At 34.8% G+C, this 20,919-nt stretch overlaps 4 protein-coding genes across 8 annotated transcripts; 3 read left to right on the top strand and 1 right to left on the bottom strand.

The window, feature by feature from the left end:
• The first annotated feature begins 1,157 nt into the window (after window positions 1-1,157).
• On the top strand, window positions 1,158-3,146 carry LOC142522770 (F-box protein At1g47056-like). The gene has a single exon (XM_075626304.1). It carries the CDS (start codon window positions 1,364-1,366, stop codon window positions 2,987-2,989), a length of 1,626 nt encoding a protein of 541 aa, XP_075482419.1. The 5' UTR covers window positions 1,158-1,363; the 3' UTR covers window positions 2,990-3,146.
• A 347-nt stretch (window positions 3,147-3,493) lies between these two features.
• LOC142522769 (phosphatidylinositol 3,4,5-trisphosphate 3-phosphatase and protein-tyrosine-phosphatase PTEN2A-like) lies at window positions 3,494-9,698 on the bottom strand. Of its 3 annotated transcripts, XM_075626303.1 has the most exons (15): window positions 9,436-9,678; window positions 9,279-9,334; window positions 9,076-9,190; window positions 8,219-8,603; window positions 7,327-7,428; window positions 7,186-7,242; window positions 6,405-6,470; window positions 5,933-6,109; window positions 5,752-5,838; window positions 5,601-5,665; window positions 5,452-5,528; window positions 5,080-5,126; window positions 4,790-4,920; window positions 4,370-4,439; window positions 3,494-4,191 (listed from the first exon to the last, which is right to left on the bottom strand). In XM_075626303.1, exons 4-15 carry the CDS (start codon window positions 8,600-8,602, stop codon window positions 3,688-3,690), a joined length of 1,767 nt encoding a protein of 588 aa, XP_075482418.1. In that variant the 5' UTR covers window position 8,603; window positions 9,076-9,190; window positions 9,279-9,334; window positions 9,436-9,678; the 3' UTR covers window positions 3,494-3,687. The 3 variants fall into 3 exon arrangements, with proteins under 3 accessions (XP_075482418.1, XP_075482417.1, XP_075482416.1); XM_075626302.1 differs by lacking the exon at window positions 9,076-9,190; XM_075626301.1 differs by lacking the exons at window positions 9,076-9,190; window positions 9,279-9,334 and having other exon boundaries at window positions 9,436-9,698.
• A 3,089-nt stretch (window positions 9,699-12,787) lies between these two features.
• LOC142522944 (putative WRKY transcription factor 15) lies at window positions 12,788-20,177 on the top strand. Of its 3 annotated transcripts, XM_075626549.1 has the most exons (4): window positions 12,789-13,697; window positions 13,787-13,912; window positions 14,696-14,870; window positions 19,990-20,177. In XM_075626549.1, exons 1-3 carry the CDS (start codon window positions 12,955-12,957, stop codon window positions 14,856-14,858), a joined length of 1,032 nt encoding a protein of 343 aa, XP_075482664.1. In that variant the 5' UTR covers window positions 12,789-12,954; the 3' UTR covers window positions 14,859-14,870; window positions 19,990-20,177. The 3 variants fall into 3 exon arrangements, with proteins under 3 accessions (XP_075482665.1, XP_075482664.1, XP_075482662.1); XM_075626550.1 differs by lacking the exon at window positions 19,990-20,177 and having other exon boundaries at window positions 12,788-13,697; window positions 14,683-14,814; XM_075626547.1 differs by lacking the exon at window positions 19,990-20,177 and having other exon boundaries at window positions 14,696-14,958.
• Window positions 15,064-18,579, top strand: LOC142522943 (uncharacterized). Its single transcript, XM_075626546.1, has 2 exons — window positions 15,064-18,028; window positions 18,126-18,579. The coding sequence occupies exon 1, from the start codon at window positions 16,293-16,295 to the stop codon at window positions 17,376-17,378; it is 1,086 nt and encodes a 361-aa protein (XP_075482661.1). The 5' UTR covers window positions 15,064-16,292; the 3' UTR covers window positions 17,379-18,028; window positions 18,126-18,579.
• Window positions 20,178-20,919: the final 742 nt, after the last annotated feature.

Raw genomic sequence — 20,919 nt, forward strand, 5'->3', positions numbered from 1 at the left:
TCTCTCAAATCAGACGAGGGAAGACCAATAAAATGGAGAAATGGCGGTGATATCAAATAACGCCGCCGCTTCTGATAAAGTAAGCATTTTATCTTTGATTAATTCGCTGTTGCAAATGTTTAAATTTTGGCAAAAACTTGTGTGAGACGGTCTCACGGTTCGTATTTTGTGAGACAAATATCTTATTTGAGTCATATATGAAAAATATTATTTTTTATTCTAAGAATATTAATTTTTATTGTGAATATCAGTAGGGTTGATCCATATCACAAATAAAGATTCGTGAGACCGTCTCACACGAGACCTACTCTTAAATTTGTATGAACGAATGTCATGAGTTTCTTAAAAATATTTCGAAATAATTGTCACTTATAGACGTGATGAGTAACAAATAAGTTTGAAAAATTGTCAGTTGTATAGGTTTATGTTTTTAAAATTTATTTTGTTATTTGTCACATATACGTTTATTTATTTTTAATATATGTTGGTCTTTGTCAATTGTTACGAATACGTTTAATTATGTTGTTTTTTTATTTTGTTATATAATTATAATGCTTTACGTCTTAATTTTGCAAACAATAATAATTATATATTAATTAAAATATTAACTATTATAAATCGGTCACATTGAAAGTATCTATATTTTTTATACATACAACAATTTTATATTAGTTATTAAATTTTATTTAATATTAATTAATTAATTAAAAATACTAACACAATTAATTTATATAATTAACAATTATTTAATATAAGTATTTATAATATTATATAAATTAAGATTTTAAATATAGATAGTAAATAAAAATTGTAGGATAATGTGCAAAGATAATTAGTTGATCCATAAAAAAATTGTTTATTAAGCTTAGGATAGCGAAAAAAAAGTTTATAAAAATTGTGTTTTTAAAAATTTTCACGCCCAACTTGAGTTAAAAAATTCAAAGTTGTAGTTAATCTAAGATACAGTTTGAGGTTATATATAATTAATCTTTTTATAATTTATTTTTTCTAACCTTATCTTTATTTTGTCATATTATTTATCCATTAATTAATTATTTATCATAAATAAATCAAATCATTAATTTAAATTACAATATTATTTTTAAAAAGTAGAATGATATTTTCCCATCTTATCAAAATGGGTAGAAGGATTGGGTCTTTGGTTGTGTGAACCCGTTAATCACTTCAATTATTCGGTCGTGGCGTTGACGCGCAGCCTCTACGCGCGGCCAATGAATGCCCTTTTGACGGGTCAGCCACTCGTCGTATAAAAAACCTTCCCCAAATCTGGATCTCATATCCAACCAACACTTCGGCATCTTCCATCGGCGGCGCGTGTCTTTCCTTTCCGAAACAACCTGCAATGGGGCAGACCACTTCTGCCACAGGCAATTCTTCGGTGGGTTCGACCCATTATTGTCATCCCAACCTTGCCCCTCACGAGCTTCGGCCAACCACCTCTGATCCCCAGCCGTTGGGGGGCTTTTTGGTTAATCAACAACAGGATTACACCGCCGAGATCCCCGACGAATGCTTAGGTTTAATCTTCCAGTCTCTGGGCGCCGGTGATAAGAAGCAGTGTTCCCTTGTCTGCCGTCGCTGGTTAGCCGTCGAAGGCCAGAACCGCCACCGTCTTGCCCTTAACGCTTCCAACGAGGTTGCCATCCACCTCCCCGCGTTATTCAACCGGTTCGACTCCGTCACTAAACTCGCCCTCCGATGCGACCGCAAATCTGTCAGCGTAAACGACGATGCGTTGACCTCGATCTCCCTGCGATGGCAAAACCTCACCCGCCTCAAGCTACGCGGCTGCCGCGAAATCTGCGATCAGGGTATGTTGGCCTTAGCTCAAAACTGCAAATCTTTGCGTAAATTCTCATGTGGATCGTGTGTGTTTGGGGCAAAAGGGATGAATGCTTTGTTGGATTACTGTTCTTCGTTGGAGGAACTTTCTGTAAAGCGTTTACGGGGAATAAATGATGGGTCTACGGCGGAGCCCATTGGGCCAGGGATTGCTGCTTCATCGCTGAAATCAATTATTCTTAAGGAGCTTTATAATGGGCAGTGTTTTGGGCCCTTGATTATTGGCTCGAAAAATTTGAAAACTTTAAAAATTTTGAGGTGTTTGGGTGATTGGGACAGGTTATTGGAGAATATTACTGGGAGAAAAAATTGTTTAACTGAGATTCATTTGGAGAGACTGCAGGTGAGTGATGTGGGGCTGATGGCTATTACTAAGTGCCCCGACTTAGAGATCTTGCACTTGGTGAAGGTTCCCGATTGCTCGAATTATGGGATTTCAGCCATTGCGGAGGCTTGCATGCGTTTGAGGAAACTCCATATTGATGGGTGGAGGACAAACAGAATAGGCGATGAAGGGTTGATTTCAATTGCTAAGCATAGCGTAAATCTTGTGGAACTTGTTCTTATTGGGGTGAACCCAACTTCTGTGAGCTTGATGACTATGGCGTCAAATTGTCAAAAATTGGAAAGATTAGCTCTTTGTGGGAGTGAAACAATTGGCGATCCTGAGATTTCTTGTATTGCAGCAAAATGTATGGCGTTGAAGAAGCTTTGTATAAAGGGTTGTCGTGTTACAAATTCAGGGATTGAGGCTTTTGCGTTGGGGTGTCCCAATTTGGTGAAGATCAAAGTTAAGAAGTGCAAGGGAGTAACAAGTGAGGTTGCGGATTGGCTAAGGGCGAGGAGGGTATCTTTAGCTGTGAATTTAGATGCTGTTGAGATTGAACATGAGGTAATAGATGCGAGTACAAGTGATGGAGGAGCACAAGATGAAGGTGTTGAGTTTCTCCCTATGATTAGTGGAGCAATGTCTAGTGGAATTGTAAATGTTGATGGTCCGTCAGCGAGCATCAGAGGTCGATCCTCGAATAAGTCAAGGTTTAGTCTTTTTGCTGCAAGGATATTTGTTGCTTGTGCTTTTCGGAGGTTATCAAATGGTGGTGGTGGTTTGAATGATATCTTGTGAATGAATTGAATGAGAGTCAGTAATGTCAACTCTGGTTCAATCTTGAGTTGTCTGTTTAGACACGTTTTTGTCTCAATTTTGAGTTTGTACTTTTGATGTGTTAGTGTCAGATGTACATTTGCCTCTCGTATTTGTTCGAACTGAGATTCTTTTCCTCTGGCACTGCGTCATCTGAATTCTGATTGTAACCTACCATGTCCATTCTTGGTGGCCAACCAGTTGGCTCAATGGTTGACTGAAGGGCTTTAATCCTGAGTACGAGTAATACTGAATGCACGCATTAAAAAATGACGAGTATAATGCCATTTTCTTGCCTGACACTTGGTACTTGCTATGCTTTTGTTTCGTTTTCGCCTTCCTAGAATTGCAAATCAGATTTCCTCTTCTTAATTGTCACCAATATTAAGTATTCCGTTCATGTATGCATACGCATATGTGCACGTGGTGAATCAATATTTATATAATCTAGAGCTCTGTAGCATGGACTAATTTACGGATAGATGGTGTCCATAAATAATGCATCATGTTTTTAAATCCTCCTTTTGCCTCATCGAGAAAGTCACAAACTACATATAAACCACAATTTTACTGACATGGAAGCTATAGCAGACAAATGGATCATAACCGAAGATTACGTTCTACATTCCCTTGTGGACGAATCCAAATGGTCCAGTACCAGCAGTCCTCACTAAGACATATCAATCACTTTCATCATCTTCATCATCTCCAAAACTGAAAACTGAAGCATCTGCTGCAATAGCCTTTAAGTCAGTGGACTCCATGTTTGGGTTGGAGGAAGCTCTTTGAATACCTTCAAGTTTCATTTCGTTGGATGTGTCAAAATGGGAACTAGGAGAGTTCCTACCTAGCGAAAGCTCTTCAGTCTGATGTGATATGCTCGACATTTGTTCACTAGGGGATGTGCCAGACTTGGGATGTGAGGCAGTTCCTGGTCCAATCTTGCTTCTTGAATTGGCAGGTTCCTCTGTATCACTATCAGAAAACACATCGTCTCCTTCTTTTTGTTTTCCGGAGGCCTTGCTTTGATCTGGATCAGCTTTATGTTCACTGCTTGAAGGAGCGTCTCTCAATGTTGCATTGGCAGAATTGGTGTCACGATCAGTTTTAACCTTCGATGGGACTGTCCCGTCATAATCTATCATCACAATTTCAAATTGAAATCCTGGGGAGGGCAATTTTCTCTGCAGAAAGTAAGCTAAATCAGCAAAAGATATAGAACCTTCCTCTGTTATAGGGGATTGCCTCGACTTAAGTATCGGGGTAACACATTAGTCAGAGCTAAACCACTAGATTTCTTAATATGAGATGGCGTTGATTTTGGATATCGAGTAAAAGTGTGTGATAACAAAAGGAACTTACCTTGTCAAAGCCATCGAGGTCAGAACCATCTAAAATTACTCTATTTTCCATCATTGCGGTGTTCAACCAGCTGAGAAGAAAGTACATTTCATGAAAATATAAGTTATATTGCTAATGCCACTTAAAGGGATAAAAATGTAAGTTCAAAAGAATAAGTTGACTACTCTATTTATAGGTTCGTGGTAAAATTGGTTCTATTGCACCAACACAAAATAACAAGTAGGCAAAGGTGATGAGTATAGTCAATGCTGCTTGACTGATTTGTGCGTGACAAGGCATGCGATATTCCTTGTCGACAAATCTCATGCTTAGATGAGCACTGCTGAGTAGAAATTAGATATTTTCTCTTTCATTGAAGAAAATTGAGAATTTTCTTCGTAATTCTGAGATATAACAGAACATGGAAGGCAATTCACTGACCAGTAGAAATCTCCTTGTCGATCATTGAAATGAATTTTGAAGTCCCCCAGCAATTCTGTCAGTCCAGGTTCTCCTGGCAGGGCAAATATCACGATACCCTTTTTTTGTGAACGAATCCAAAAATCTTCTGGCTACAAAAATTCGACGAAGTTAAGTTTATTTGAACCCATCCTAGGGTGGATATCCTAAACAACCATCCTTCAAAAAAGAACACGTCAATTTATTTTCAAAAAAAAGTTTATACCTTGTCTATATTATAACTACTTGGAGTAGAGGTTAGATAAATTTACCATAAGATCCTTGGTTTTGGGATGCCTTTTTGTTGAGAACAACACACCTGCAGAAAAATTGTTGGAACTTATCACAGGACTAGCAAATATGAAAACAAATATCTGCAACTTAAAAATAGCGAGGCTTCAATGCTGAAATCAGAAAGTCGAGAAATCATAAGGAGAATAAACAAATATAGGTTTTGGCATTAGAGGACATCCCCAATTCTGGAAATCAGCAAATTTCAATATAAAGTGCATGCTTTTTTCATTTGTAAAGTGTGATCGAGGGTTGAATTTTTTCAGTTCTTTTCATTGAGTGTTTATATATTAGTGGTCGTATAAAAGTGACCAGAAGTCTAAAAGGAAAGTATAAAGAACTTAAGGACCTACCAGTATGATTAGATATTGTAATGGAAGGCCTAACCCAATATGGACAATTGTGAAGTCGAAATCCTCTCAGCATGCACCTACATAACGGGCTTTTAGTATCTTGAAAAAGATAACAAGATTCATCTTGGAAATGAATAACCAGAAAGTACCTACGTCCTGGAGGAGTTTCACCATTGAAGTGTGACAAAACTTGCTCAAAATATTTCACGTACCTCTAAATACAGTACAAAAAACATTTAGCCACTATATGTGTGTGGGACTTTACAAGAATCGATATCGCATGGAAAATATTTGACTAACAATCTGGCTTGGAAGAATAAGACCCTTCCCATCCACACATCTTTTCTGATTATAGTAATCAATACACTCCTTGGCAGTAGGGAAAAACTGCAGTTGTAATGGAAGGTAAAACAAATTAATAAAAAAATCTGTTCTATGGAATAAATTCCTGCATTTTATGATGTCGTAGGACAAATTTAACCTTTAAAAATAGAAGAAGGCTACATATCATCAATCCCGTCCTTGCTTTCCCAGCTTTACAGTGAACTACAACCACATTTAAAATGTCCTCCTTCAGCCAAGAGTAAGCACTTTCACAAAACAATTTTATAAGCTGAATAGGTGGGCAATTGTGGTCATCAAATGGGAAAGATGCAACCTGAAAGGAAAATAACGTTTTACATTCAGTGGAGTTTCAGTCATATTTTTTTATTTTCTGAACAGAGCAGAACTGAGCGGTGGATTAAACTGAGGCCAGATTAACCACTCATTACAGCTAGTTCTGTGAGGCTCAGCATACATATTTTCCAGTGAAAAAGTAAACTCTTGATTTTAGAGCTGATAGAAGCTGAAATTCAAAGATTCTGGGGTTTCTTTTCAGAACTGAACTAATAGGCTTGAAAACAATAGCAATTCAAGTTGCAAAATTTGCTTTGTGTACCATAGACATGTACCTTTCCCTCAAAAAGCGAAGCATCATACAATCTCTCAGAACAAAGATTGTACACTTTGTACTTTCCCTGCATAAATGAACTACTTAGATATAAACAATTCAAACATTGAAATTATGTCAAAATGCCATAGTTTTCCTCAGAAAAAATTGGCAGAGGCCATAAAAATAGGTGTCGAAGCTCATATAAAAGCATAAAACACAAGTTACAGGACTTGGCACCCAAGCCTAAAATAGGATATGATCACAATTTCTTGGTGATGGAAGAAAGATTGGATAAAATGTCTACTCAAGTAAATACTTGTATCAGGCTATCAACGTCTTAGTTGCAAACCGATATCCCAGTACTAACGATCAAGCTTGCTAATGATTGCTGCTAGTGTGAGTCTGCGACTGGATGCTTGCTCAATGATAAAAGTTAAAAAATATCGTATCCTACATGCGACCATTCAAACAAATTAAGAGGAGAAAATCAAGTATTAAGATTGCTTGGTCTTCTGTGATGCCTATTCTATAGTTCCATGACGATGTTACTGTCTAACTTATATCTATTATATTAACTCGGTTTAATTGACAACAGTAATGCTTGACCTGTCTCATCACCCCTTTGAAAGGAAAGCAAAAAAATCTGTTAGTTAATAATTTAAGAATATTTTCAAACCATTCCCCAAGGCAGTCCTATCACTATTATAACCCACCCCTTGATTTCCAGGCGGTTGATATGCCTATCCTTCCAAGATATCATTTTCTTTTGCCGTAAATATCAAATATAACAGCCAAAGTACCTTGTGATGAGTCTCAAAAAACTTGATAACTTCTTCCATGTGATTTCGATAGAAACCCTACACATATTCCACAAAATACTCTGGTGAAACTGATTGAATCAAAATTCAAAAGATATAATACAAGAGCTAAATGAGCCTCACCTCAAAATAACCAAATAAACCAGAACTCAAGTCACCGGCAGGGAACCCCATTGCAATTGAATTCTCAGTTATATAGGTCATATCTAAGTCAAATCCCCCCTCCTGAAGACAAGTAAAATGGAGATGCATGACACTAAACCTTCATCACATTAAATGTATAAACTCACAGAGAAAGGGGAGAGAATTTTGAAGATTAAATAAATCTCAGGAATAAGGACATTGGCAGAAGTGGAAATATATTTGGTTGAGATAAAATAAATTATGATAAACCTTTGTCCATATAGATAACTTAAATTTTCCATTATTTATACTGATAATGGCTTTTACAAATATTGAATCTTGGGGCAACTAAAAGTTAATTACAGTCTGACAGATCAGAGTCACCACATGAAAAAGCAACAAATTCAAATGTACACCATCTCGTCAAATAAAGAATTTGAAGTTACCGAGTCTGTATTCTGCTCGTTATATATTTTTGTGCGCAGAAATGGAACCCTGCTACCTTATGCTACCTTTAAATGGGAGGTCATATTTTATAGCTATCATAACACATCATTTTTAACGAGTAACAGCAATGGAAAAATGGCAATTTTAATCTTTAGCTTTAACAAATTTTAACATTCGAGTTGATAATTGCAAGTACATACACATTTCTGAGGACAAATGCATGCTTAGAATACTTAAATTTCAACAAGCATCGAAACTAGCAATATCTCATGCAAATTAAAACTGAGAACGAGCACAGCTACACAAAGAACATCGGAAAAGAAAGCTGAGCTGGTGATGGTTCATACAGCAAAAAAACCTAATAACAAAAAAAATAAAAATTCATGGAGGTTATATCCGACTTGAGTGGATATCCAACACATCAGATATATTAAAAGTTTGGTACCTGGTATCTTCGCTTATTTTGTGAGACAATGTGTCTTGCCTTTACTTGCACAGCCTTCACAGCGTTTAAAGATGAATCAACTATTCCTTTAGTAAATGATTCAATAACACCTGATTGCGTATCCACAGAGTTACTATTTACAGTCTCATTTGATGAAGATGGTTTAGAAGGCATCTGCAAGCCTAGGCCGCTGGTAAGGCGTGAAAACGTTGACTTCCCAGCATTTATTGTCTCTGGTGTCATTTGTGGAAGTTTAAGACTCTTGGCCCATGAAGTAATGGCAGATGTAGACGATGTAGAAGACGAGTTGCGTGCTGGACTTTCTTTCTCAGAGACAATGGAAGGTTCAGATTTAATGCCAAAATCATTATTAGCAGAGTCCATTCTGATATTCAAGATATAAACAAGAAACAAATGAACTTCAGGGCAGAAGATCATTGTTCTAATTCAGGTATAAAAAAAAACTTTTTCCAATGCAAGGGGCTCGCTCACAAGTAATGCAGAAGTATGCCATCAAGATCAACAACAAACATAGATAAGAAAACCAATTGTAGAAGTATACATCATTAAACAAAGGCAATATTTTGCATCCCCTATTCCTTCACCACTGACAAAAAATACTTTTAGTTGAAAAATGTATATATATTTGCATCCCCCCTTCAACAGGTTCATAATTTATGGCAGGTTGTTATTTTGATGTTAGAGACACTGAAAGCTGTAAACAATATGCATAAATGCAATCTATCAAAAACCACTACAATTACAAGTGCATTTACTTCGTTCAACTAAACATTTACTTCAACTTTCTATGCCAGTAACATTGTCCATGATATTAAAAATTTGTTAATTTTCACTACCTTAGATGAAACGCAAGTAATAAAACTGATGATTTTAGCTCACTCGATGAACATTGCTCGTGAAAGTGTTCGCATTCCCCTCCCTTCCCCGGACAACTTTGTCAATAATATATCACTAAATTGCAAAAAGAACATCCATTAAATGCATTTAAAATAGCAAACAAGCAATCGAGTCACAATCGATATTTCATTTGCATACTTACATAGTAGATGCTCAAGTGAGAGTGAATGACATTACACGAGTAAATCTAGGCTCTAGCTGCATAACATCTCAATTCTCACATACAACAGAAAGAATTCAGATTCGTAAAGTCAGTAAAATTTCGATAACTCTTAATACATGGTTCACGGATCTCTAACCTCGAATGAAGATTGCGAAACTGCGGTTAATATTTTCAAATTCACTGAAGAGTGAATGAGAGTAAAACGTGTTATGAAGAATCCATTTAACAATCTTGACTATGATTGGAGATGAGTGTCAGCTTCTGGGAATTCCCCTAGAGGGATACGATCATATTGGATTTTGTGCTGTCATTCGCCATGGCAGATTCAGCGATTCGCACCAGATCCGAAGCCATTTATCGGTCAACGATGGATTAACGGGCCTATACGGACCTTGCTGGAGAATTTGGATTGGATATTTTAGAAGACATTTACTGTCACTGTTAGTGGGCTTGCCCTCGGGTCATTTCCCATCCAGGTCTTATCGAGCCCAGTCGTAGAAAAACATATTGAATCGACAAGGATTAAATTTCACTTTTTTTTCCAACGATTTTTTTTCCCCGAAATATATTTAAGAAAATTGATTTTACAATTATTACAATTATTATCAACAAAAATATACCACTCATGCTATTATCTAAACTTCGTTTGGATAAATACTTATAAAACATATTTTACAAAAAAAATTATAAATTATTTTTAAAGTTATTTTAAGAATAAATATATATTTAGAAAACTATTCCATAAAAATGTTTTTGAGTTGAAAAGATCAATGATTGGACAACTATTCTATAAAAAAAATTTAATTCACGTTTAACTCCCTTTTTTCCTTCTAAAAACATAAAATAATAAAAAAAAGCACTTCTCAATTGTTGTTTAAAAACAATAATTGGAGACACTTTTTTTTTAAAAAAAAAAAAACGTTTAACAAATTTTTTTATCTAAACATATATTTCAAGTTTTTCATTTATAAAATATTAAATGTTTTAAAAATATATGTCGAAATGAAGCCTAATATTTAAACTAAGAATATTATTGTAGTTGTTGTTGATGTTGTTATAACCATTATCGTTATTTTCATTCACAGTACTGTTTTGCACTATTCCTGTCATTATTGTTACTATTATCGACATCGTTATATATTTTTACCAAAGTACTACTTTTTTTTTTTTTTACGAAACCAAAGTACTACTATTAATGTAATAGTTTATTTTTAAATCTGACCACTACCACTCCTATACTACTACGTACTATCATGTTCAAGGATATCCCCTTAGCTTGAATATTACTTAAAAGTACTCGTGTCCGTATAGGGCCATTTTTTAAAGTGCTCAATCAAGTGTCTGCCAAGCTCAAATTTTAACCAGTTTTTGGCAGTTCGGTGAAGCCTTGCATCTAGCATGATTCTAGCTTAATAGCTTAGTACATCAGGGTTTTGATCATGAATGTATATTGCATTGAGAAGAACACTGGCTGTGAGAAGCCGACTTATAAACACTGCATGATCTTGCTAACCAAATAAAAATAGACGAGTGTGTGCTCGTGCAGATCAACTACGATATATCATCGTGCACTTATCAACTTATTGAGTGCAATGGTGTAACTTCTGTATCTGATATAGAGACACGACTTCAAATTCATATAAAAAGCAAAAAAATCTCTCATCCTCAATGATGAGATGAGATGAGAAGAGAAGACACTACAAGAAAAACGCCTTACGACAACGGTTACGGTTAAAAACCGTTGTCGTAGCCCTTTTAAAACTGTTGTTAAGGCCAGTGTTGTTAAATGGTTCGCTTAAAATTAAAAAAAAATTTAAGAATTTAATAAATCTGTGTTGTGAATTGGTACAATCGTATAAGAGATAAAAAAATTGAAGTGTCGTGAAGCGATAAAATCGTGTAAGAGATAAAAATTTTAAATGTTTTGAAGTGGTAAAAAAATTGTGTAAGAGATAAAAATTTTAAGTGTTGTGAAGTAGTAAAATCGTGTAAGAGATAAAAATTTTAAGTGTTGTGAAGTTGTAAAATCGTGTAAGTGAGAAAAATTTTAAGTGTTGTGAAGTGAAATGGAAGAAAATGGAGCGAATTTATAGGTATTTATAGAGAGCAGTGGAAGAAAATGGAGTGAATGTTTCGAATTTTTGAAATTTGCGACGGTTGTCTTTCAACCGTCGCAAATATCAGCAACGGTTTTAGCTAAACCGTCACTAAGGTTAGCGACGGTGTAATCTAAACCATCGCTAAGTTCAAATTAGCGACGGTTGTACATGATACTGTTGCTAACTTTAGCGACGGTTAAAATTAAACCGTCGGTAATTTCAAAATAGCGACGGTTTAGATGACACTGTCGCTAACATAAAATCGTCGCTAAATAACGCTGTGTTTTATTCTAAACACACCCTAATCGACAACGGTTTTCTAAAACCGTTAACAACGGTTTTAACTAAAATCGTCGTTAAAGTTTTTTAACGACGATTTTAGTTAAAACCGTTGTCGTATGTATGTTGTTGATTCTGAAATTTTTTGTAGTGAGAAAAAGTTTAATCGAGATTTTTAAATAATAAATTTTCCAAAATATTCTCCTAGATCACTTCCATCAAGAATATCTCTTGAAGTTAAGAATCCACAGTGGATTAAAATGTGAATAAAGTATTAATGATAATGAAGTCATTGAAAATTGATTTAAGAAAAAAAAAAAGGAAAATCATCAAATCAAAGTAGTAAAATAGATGTGAAACCAAGAGGAAAAGGACAACACCGGAGGGAATAGGGATCCGATTTGAGACTAGGTCTCCAAACAATTTATTCAAAGTCAACATACACAGAACACAAACAACCAATCGTCCATTGCCACACGTCTTTCTATAAGATAGAGACGGCATCCGGGATCACATGTTTGACCTTGTCGCTCTCTTTCTCAACGTTTTATTTTAAATCAGATATCAATTGTTATAAAAATAATTTTAATTTGATATATATATCCCACAACAATTTATAAAATAATGTAAATAAGATTGAATTAATAAACTTAAATAAATTTGATTGGATTTTATAAATTGAATCATATCTCAGTTGAATTGAAATAATAAGTACGACTGATTCGTAATGTTTCAACTGGACCCCATACAAAAGAGGTCAAGGTCTTGGACGAATCGTTTCTTCCTTTTCCTTTTCTTGATCATAAAACATAAGTTCATGTGACCAACTTACCTAGTCTCATTTCTTACATAACTTTAACTACAGATGTAAGAAATAATTTCGAAACAAAAATTGGATAAATTTAAAGTTAATGTGATTTACTTTAATAATAATAATAATAAAAAGTATTGGATTTGTGTTTGTCAGCCAGTACTGTCGTCGCACAAGATTCGATATAATAATATGATCCAAGGGTGCAGATGTGATCTTTATTCGCACCTAAATTTGACGTTGCAGATAAAGTGACAGGTCAGTGACCTACTGTTTACTTTACCATCCACCACCTCTCTATTTCTTTTTAACTCCCTAATCTCCGGTTACGTTTTCAAAACAAATTCTATTCCCATTTAATAGTTCTTCGTTCCATTTTTTTTCTTTTGTTCTCTACATTAATACTGTAGGATGCAAACGTAGAGACTGGAAAAAGAAAGACAGATTTTAATCGGTGGCGACAGTCATGGCTGTGGAGCTCATGATGAATTACAGGAACAGCGGTTTTATTTCACAGTCTGAAGAATACGCTGAGAAAGAAGCTGCTTCTGGGCTACAAAGTGTTGAAAAGCTCTTGAACCTGTTCACGTCAGAGCAAGATCGAAACCCAAATGAAATGGAGATGGATTACGCGGCGGTGGCGGATGTCGCGGTGAGCAAGTTTAAAAGAGTTATTTCTATTCTTGGCCGGACGCGAACCGGTCATGCTCGGTTCAGAAGAGCGCCGCTAACTTCTTCTTCTACTGCTGCTTATGATCCGGACTCGTCTCCTAATTCTGTGCTGATTCCACACATGGTTACGGAAAACCCTCGAGCAGAAGCTCAAAGTTATGCCAAAGTCTACTGTCCTACACCAATTCAACAAGTCTCACCTCCAGAATATCATCATGTTCTGAAGAAAAATGTCGTGGAAAATGGAAAAGAATCGGGGTCTAAGACGATTAGTTTCTCTCACTCGCCGATGCTTTCTCGAGGGAATTCGTTTTTATCGTCATTGGCCGCGGGCGGTCTTTCTGAAACTAAGCAGCAGCATACATCATCTTCCTCGGTTCTTCATATGATTAGCAGTCTTTCTCAGGTTTCGAATTCTGCCGGGAAGCCTCCTCTGTCATCTTGTTCTTCTTTTAAAAGAAAATGCATTTCGTCGGAAAATGCCGTCTCCGGAAAGTGCAGTGGCTCCTCCGGCCGCTGCCACTGTTCAAAAAGAAAGTGAGCATTTGCTTTCAAGACCTAAACTATTCAGCACCTGTTCCACGATTCAACATAAGATTAAGCTTTGATTTCCGTTTTAATGGCAGGAAATTGAAACTAAAGAGGGTGATCAGGATTCCGGCGATCAGCATGAAGATGTCTGATATTCCATCGGATGATTATTCCTGGAGAAAATACGGTCAGAAACCCATCAAAGGTTCTCCACATCCAAGGTACCAAGGCATCAGCATTTCAGTAGTACTTTTTATATAATTTTATAAAAATTAGTCAAAAATTATAAATCAATTTTGATCAAACGAGTATTAAATCTCTAAATTTTCAGATAAATCTTTTGATCCTCATTAATACTCAAATATTTAGTATTTTCTAATTTTTAAATTATCATTTTTTTCAACATTAATTTTTTGTAATCTTTCCTTTAATAAATCATAAATTTTCAATAGCTCTTCGGTACCCTAATTTTGGACGCATGGGATCACTGTTAAGATTGAGTTATTTCATTATATATATATATATATATATATATATATTATAACTGGAAAAACAAATGGTTTTTTTTTTTTTTTTTCGGCAACTCGAGGGAACACACAACAAAAAATCCAAGTTCTGTTTGACTAATTGAGTACATTTCACACAGCACGAGTTAATTAAGTGTCATTGTTCCTTTACCGTGAGACGGGGTTTCATTCGCCAAATCTAGGTAGCTGCCACTAAACCTAGCTTCTTAATTAAGGCATCTCCTTTGTCAAATGTTGCCTTAATTCCCCCGAATCCCAAACCAAAACATGACAATAATCTTCTTTTTTAAGCTTGGTAAAAAAATAAGATTATTACTATTTTAGATTTTTGTGTATGTTAAACATGAATTTGATATATATGCTCTCGTCCAATATATTTTTTCTTAAAAAACGCGCTAATTAATATATCTCACATGAGTTCAATTATATTAAAATTTTTATGATGATTTCCAACATAAAAATAGAAAATAATTGCAGAGGATACTACAAGTGCAGCAGTGTTCGAGGTTGTCCGGCGCGTAAACATGTGGAGAGGGCTTTGGACGATCCAACGATGCTAGTCGTCACCTACGAAGGCCAGCACAATCATTCTCTCTCCATTGCTGAAACCAATAGTACCATGATCTTAGAGTCTTCTTAATCTTAGTTACGATATATATAAGGACAAATTGCACTTTTTCTAATTTTAATCTTATGAGACAATTTACGTTCTTAGTCCAGTAATTTATAATATTTTCCAATTTCAGTCGTTTTTCCCCAAAATTGAAATCTTCCACAAGAAAATGCATAGCTGGCGGCCGAAATGGTGAGCTGTAATTTGAATTGGGGGTTTTGATTTTTGGTGCCTTTTTCAAAGTCCACATAAGTAAATAATATAATAGAAAAAATAAAACTAAATCTACCTCACTTTTAAAAATAAATCCACAAATATATTCCAAAAAATTAAAAATCTTTTTTTAAAAAAACAAGCATATTCTCCACAAAAAGCCACGACAACATAAAAGATTAAACCCAAAACAATTTTCAATTTTTGTCTCCAAATCGCGATGCATTTCTGAATCCAAAGAAATCGATGCAACTCAGAAGTCCTCTTGCTCGAAGAAATTACAGAGAATTTCAGTCTTCGACCTTTGTGAATCCAGAAGTCATTTCTTTGAAATGAAGATTCACCACTCAAATGGAGCGAAATTTCCTCCACCAGAATATGGTTTGATTTCTTGTTCTATTTTGAATATGCACTTTTTTTGTGGTCCATATGTGTTGCATCTTCTTTAATAATTATAATCTTTGTGGGTCTGTGCATTTTAAATGCTAAGTTTGTCCTTCGATAGTGAAACAATTTTTTTAATTTTTGTGTATTTATATTCTTCATGTTTGCTAAGTAGGGTACAATAATATATATACTAAATTTTTGTCTATATTCACCTAATAAAGCTGGAAGGCACGAGGACTCAAGTGAAGAAAATGAAAATGCAGTGGAGGATAACATTAGTTTAGGTAATGAAGATGGAAGTGATGAGATCATAGATGATGATAATGATGAGTACAACGATTTTTTTATTGAGACGGATGACGAATGTGATGATAATTTATTCACTGCTAATGTGGATTTTGACAGTGAGTGGTGCAGGAAAAATAATGGCTCAGAAGTTGCTCTGAAAATATATATGGACGAGGATTCAACTGAGGAGAATTTAATTGACATTGAAGAAGAATTTAGTAAAAGTGGAGATGGATCAGATACAGAAAATGATGCAAATGAGTTTCTTCTTTTAATTTTTTACAACAGTATGATCCAAATTTTGAGTTGGGAATGATGTTTAGCAACAAGAAAGAATTGAGAGATGCAATAATCTCACATGCTATAAAAAATAGAAGAAGCATTAACATTACAAAAAATGACAAGATCAGAGTATATGCTAAGTGTGCAGCTGAGGAGTGTGAGTGGAAGTTTCATGCATTGAAGATTAGTGGGGAATGCACTTTTTAAATCAGGAAGTACGTGGCTAAACACACATGTGTGTTGAATTTGTATGTGAAAAATCTGAAATCAACTTGGTTGTCTACAAAGTACATGAGCAAAATCAGATCAGACCCGAAAAGAAATATGAAAGGCTTTAGAACTGATGTTATGGAAGACATTAGATGCATCGTATCAAAGTCTCAAATTTATAGAGCAAAAGCAAAAGCAACTCATCTTGTTGAAGGACAAGCCTGTGAGCAGTATGCACTGATTTGGGATTTTGCAAATGAGGTGAAGAGATCGAACCCTGGGTCCACTGTTGTGATTGGCACTAATAATGAGACTGACGAAAATAGGTTTGACAGGCTTTATATGTGTTTGTATGCATTGAAAGTTGTATTTTTGTCAGGATGTAGGCGTTTTATTGGGGTCGATGTGTGTCATTTGAAAGGACCGCATGGCGGGGTGCTGCTATCAGCTGTAGGAATTGATCCAAATAATAGTAATTTCCCAATTGCTCTTGCCATTATGAACAATGAGTCATGTGAGACATGGGGCTGGTTTTTGAGTTTGTTGAAATTAGATTTGAATATTGAAAAGGATTATGAATGGACATTCATGTCTGACAAGCAAAAAGGGTTGATCCAAGCATTTAGTGAAGTATTCCCAGGGGCTAACCATAGGTTTTGTCTTAGGCACTTGCATGAGAATTTTAAAACGACTGGTTTTAGAGGTGAAGCATTTAAAAATGCATTATGGAAATGTGCCACATCTACAACGGTGAATGATTTCAGCAGAAAAATGGGAGAAATAAGAGATATTGATTCAAGCGCTGCTGATTGGTTTAATGACAAGCCACCAATGTATTGGAGTAGGTCACACTTCGCAACCAACTCTGTATGTGACTTTTTATTGAATAATTGTTGTGAATCCTTTAACAACAATATTTTGGATGCGAGGGATAAGGTCATATTGTCAATGCTTGAATGGCTTGTTGAATACTTCATGACAAAAATGCAAGTTAACAGGGATAGGGCTGAAGAAAAGTGGGAAGGATTGTTTTGCCCTCAAATTAAAAAACTAATCGAGAATAATTTGGCAAAGACTGGGGATTGCATGCCAATTAAAGCAGATAACTTTCATTACCAAGTTTCATGCTATGATGGGAGTAAGTACAGTGTAGACTTAAAAGAATAGACATGTGGTTGTAGGAAATGGGATTTGAGTGGAATTTCATGCAACCATGCTTTATCTGCTATTTTATCTCAACGATTGAATTATTTAGATTACGTGCATAATGTTATAGTTTAGCCACATCCAAACAAGTATATGCTCGTACAGTGATGCCACTAAATGGTAGGAGCGAATGGCAAACAACAGAAATTATTCCACCACTTCCACCAAATTTTGGGAGACCTGTTGGAAGGCCCAAACGAGCAAGAAGAATGGAAAGAGACGAAGCTACTGAAACAATGAAGAAAAAACGAAAAAGCAAAGCAAAGACAGTAAGAAATGATCATGAAATGAGGAGGCAGCAACGAACAGTGACATGTAGCATTTGTGGTATTGAGGGTCACAATAAAAAAGGTTGTACTCGAACTGAACCAGTAAGGCCAGTGGAATCCGAACAAATCAAACAATCACAAGAACATCCTTTAAGCCAACTAACTGAAGAACTTATAAGTCAACCATCATCCAAGTTACTGGTATGTGTGTCATTTATTATTTTTCTATAATAATTTTTCTCATTAACGTGGTTTCAGATGAGGAGCAATGTGACGTTTGATGACAATACTGTCAGAGAAAATGTGGCAAAGAAATCAAATATCTATCATGGCAATAATAGTGTAAGCTAATGTTTTATTTTGTGTTTAGTATTTCAAATATTGTATTTAATAAAAAATAGTCAATTTGTATTTTATTTAAAAAACCTACTTTTCACAGGGAAAATACAACAATAAGTCTCAATCAATTGCTCAAAAAACTACATCAATTTATCCATCGAGGTCTCTGGCTCCTCCATCTGTGTATGAGCAGTTTAAACAATGTCAAATTCCCACGAATATGGCCAATATAAGGGCACCTGCACCATTTGTTGGAGGAACCTACAGACAAAGTGTCAAACCATGCACCAATCGTTCACACATGCTTTCAAAGTCAACCACATTTGAAGGAGAGCAGAAATTCATGACAGTGTCCAGCCTAAATAATTCGGTATCTGAAAATGATAGTGGCGTGGCAACAAAAAAGAAGAAAGGAAAGGCTCCTCATAAGTGAAAGCGAATGAAGTGTTAACTTTTTGGTTACTTTTTATATTGCAGGCCCATGAAGAATATTATATGGTTTTTGGATATTTGAACTCATTTTGTGTGTCATTTATTTGGAGGTTCTTTTGGTTAGTGTTTGCTTTTTGGCAAATATTTTGTACATTTCATGTTTTGTATATTTCATGGATATTAAAATGAAACATTGGCATTGAATGAACAAGTTTCAGTTATGATTAATTCATATGAAAGTTTTTTATTTTCATGGATTATTTTTTATATGATTCCTTTTGGAAGAGTAACAAAACTGATGAGAAGGCAAAAACGAAATTGGAAAAGTGGCTCAATCTAAAAGAAAGCCATTTCATTGGTGATACATTATCAAACCATGGTTTTGAATGGTTGTCAATGAGGAAAATGTTTGCACTGATACATAGAACAATAATACATTGATTCATAGTTTAATATGTTAATCACATGTTCACCTTGACAATAACAAAATAGATTACAACACTGCTATAAAATCTAAAAAGCTTCATATTAGCACATGAAAGTTAGCAAAGTGACGGTAGAAGCAGATTTTCTAAACATTGTAGAAGCTTTGCATCTTCAAAACATAAAAATCTTCAAAATCTTCATCTTCTGCGTGAACAAAATCACCCATCAAAACACCCACAAAACAAACCAAATCAACCACGGTAGCACAAGAATCAACTTCAAAGTTGTGTTCTCCCTCGCCATTTTTCGATTTTCTTCTTCTAACACATTTATCTTCCGTTTTAATCTTGGAATTATGTCCATAGCTCTATAACACATTGGTGGATCCTCCCAAGCAAAAAAGTCACAGCCACCCTTCTGTAAAAGAAAAAGAGACCAAAATTGAAATGAACATTTATAGTACCTTTCTGTCAAAATTTAGAAACACGTGAAAGGAAACAAAACCACCACCACCTTCCAATCTATGCAGCCATGAAACCTCCTACCAGGGTTATCATTTGTCCAAGAAGTTCGCAACTCGTTTCGCACTCTTACAGAACATGGAACCAGTTTCATATGCTGAAGACATCTTCCTATTTCAAATTAATTCATGACCGGCGTGATCTTCCAACTTCTGCGAGAACACTAGATTTAGAAGTTTGGGGGAATTTGGTTAATGGATGAGAAATGTATCGTGATTTGGAGAATGACAGGGTTTGATTTTTTATGTTTAAATAATTGTTGTACTCTTTTTGTTAAAAAAATTTGAAATATGTTTGTGGATTTATTTTTCAAAGTGACGTGGATTTAGTTTTATTTTTTCTATTATATTATTTACTTACGTGGACTTTGAAAAGGCCACCAAAAATAAAAAAACCTCAATTCAAATTACAGCTCAGCATTCCAGCCGTCAGCTATGCATTTTCCGGAAGAATATTTCAATTTTGGGGGAAAAGAACTGAAATTGAAAAATATTATAAATTACTGGACTAAAAACATAAATTGTCTCATAACATAGCTAAAATTAGAAAAAGTACAAATTACAGGATCAAAAACATAATTTGTCCTATATATAATTAAATATTTAAAATCATGCATGCATCGTACCAATTGTACTCTAATTAACCAAGGGTTGCCTAAATATATGTGTGGTTTAACAATCGACATTTATTTGGGGTTTATGGATTAATTATTTGTCAAAATGGTATCTGTTTTGCCGAGGTTATGATCAGTTGAGTTCTTTTATTTCTTTGTACGATGGTTGCGAATTTCGGGAATTATCAACTGGTATTATATTTTAGTGTTTTATTTCCTTTAAAAGAAAAAAAGTATAGTCAATGGTGGATTTGATATAGTTTTTTTTTTTTTTTTTTTTTAGTGGATTTGATATAGTTTATATGCAATGTGGGACACAAACATGGAACCAAGATTATTAATTTATTCGAACTTTGATTTTAAACTTTGAAATTTTTTAAATGGAGTCATTCAGAAAATTATTAATATATAATAATTTTTTTAAAAAAACTGTGCCTGCCACTGGTGGGACTCGACAAATAATTTCCATCCTTGTTGATTGGTAATTTTTTTAAAAAAAAAAATTGAAAAGGAGGAGATGGGGTTATTTATCTTTCTTTAATTAATTTGTCGTGTGCTTTTGCTTTTTGTCCGTTTGATTTTTAACTAATCCTCCTTTGTGAATCGAATCTCGATATATATATATATATATATATATATATCACTGATACGCTTTTATACACATAATATTTATAATTGAATTAATAAGTTATAGCATATACTCAAACATAACTTTGCATCTGGTTTTCCCATATATTTAAAAAATATGTCTGTATATCAATAATGCTTGAACTAATTATAGATATCTGACAGTTATTTAATGAAGCATAATTGCTGGTGGTACCAATATTAGAGACTGCCATGTAAAAAGTCTACGAATCACAGCTAACAACTTCATTTTGACTTATCGTAGCATTCGAATT

Source organism: Primulina tabacum, chromosome 13, assembly GCF_025594145.1.
Source record: "Primulina tabacum isolate GXHZ01 chromosome 13, ASM2559414v2, whole genome shotgun sequence".
Classification (NCBI taxonomy): Eukaryota; Viridiplantae; Streptophyta; class Magnoliopsida; order Lamiales; family Gesneriaceae; genus Primulina; species Primulina tabacum.

Excerpts from the sequence above, each read along its gene's own strand:
- LOC142522770 (XM_075626304.1), top strand. The coding sequence starts at position 1,364 with ATGGGGCAGACCACTTCTGCCACAGGCAATTCTTCGGTGGGTTCGACC.
- LOC142522769 (XM_075626301.1), bottom strand. The coding sequence starts at position 8,602 with ATGGACTCTGCTAATAATGATTTTGGCATTAAATCTGAACCTTCCATT. Across the intron at positions 6,471-7,185 it reads TTTTTGAGACTCATCACAAG|GGAAAGTACAAAGTGTACAA; the intron begins GTACTTTGGCTG and ends TCATTTATGCAG. Across the intron at positions 5,839-5,932 it reads GCCTTCTTCTATTTTTAAAG|TTTTTCCCTACTGCCAAGGA; the intron begins GTTAAATTTGTC and ends TTACAACTGCAG.
- LOC142522944 (XM_075626549.1), top strand. The coding sequence starts at position 12,955 with ATGGCTGTGGAGCTCATGATGAATTACAGGAACAGCGGTTTTATTTCA. Across the intron at positions 13,698-13,786 it reads TGCCACTGTTCAAAAAGAAA|GAAATTGAAACTAAAGAGGG; the intron begins GTGAGCATTTGC and ends TTTTAATGGCAG. Across the intron at positions 13,913-14,695 it reads AAAGGTTCTCCACATCCAAG|AGGATACTACAAGTGCAGCA; the intron begins GTACCAAGGCAT and ends AAATAATTGCAG.
- LOC142522943 (XM_075626546.1), top strand. The coding sequence starts at position 16,293 with ATGAGCAAAATCAGATCAGACCCGAAAAGAAATATGAAAGGCTTTAGA.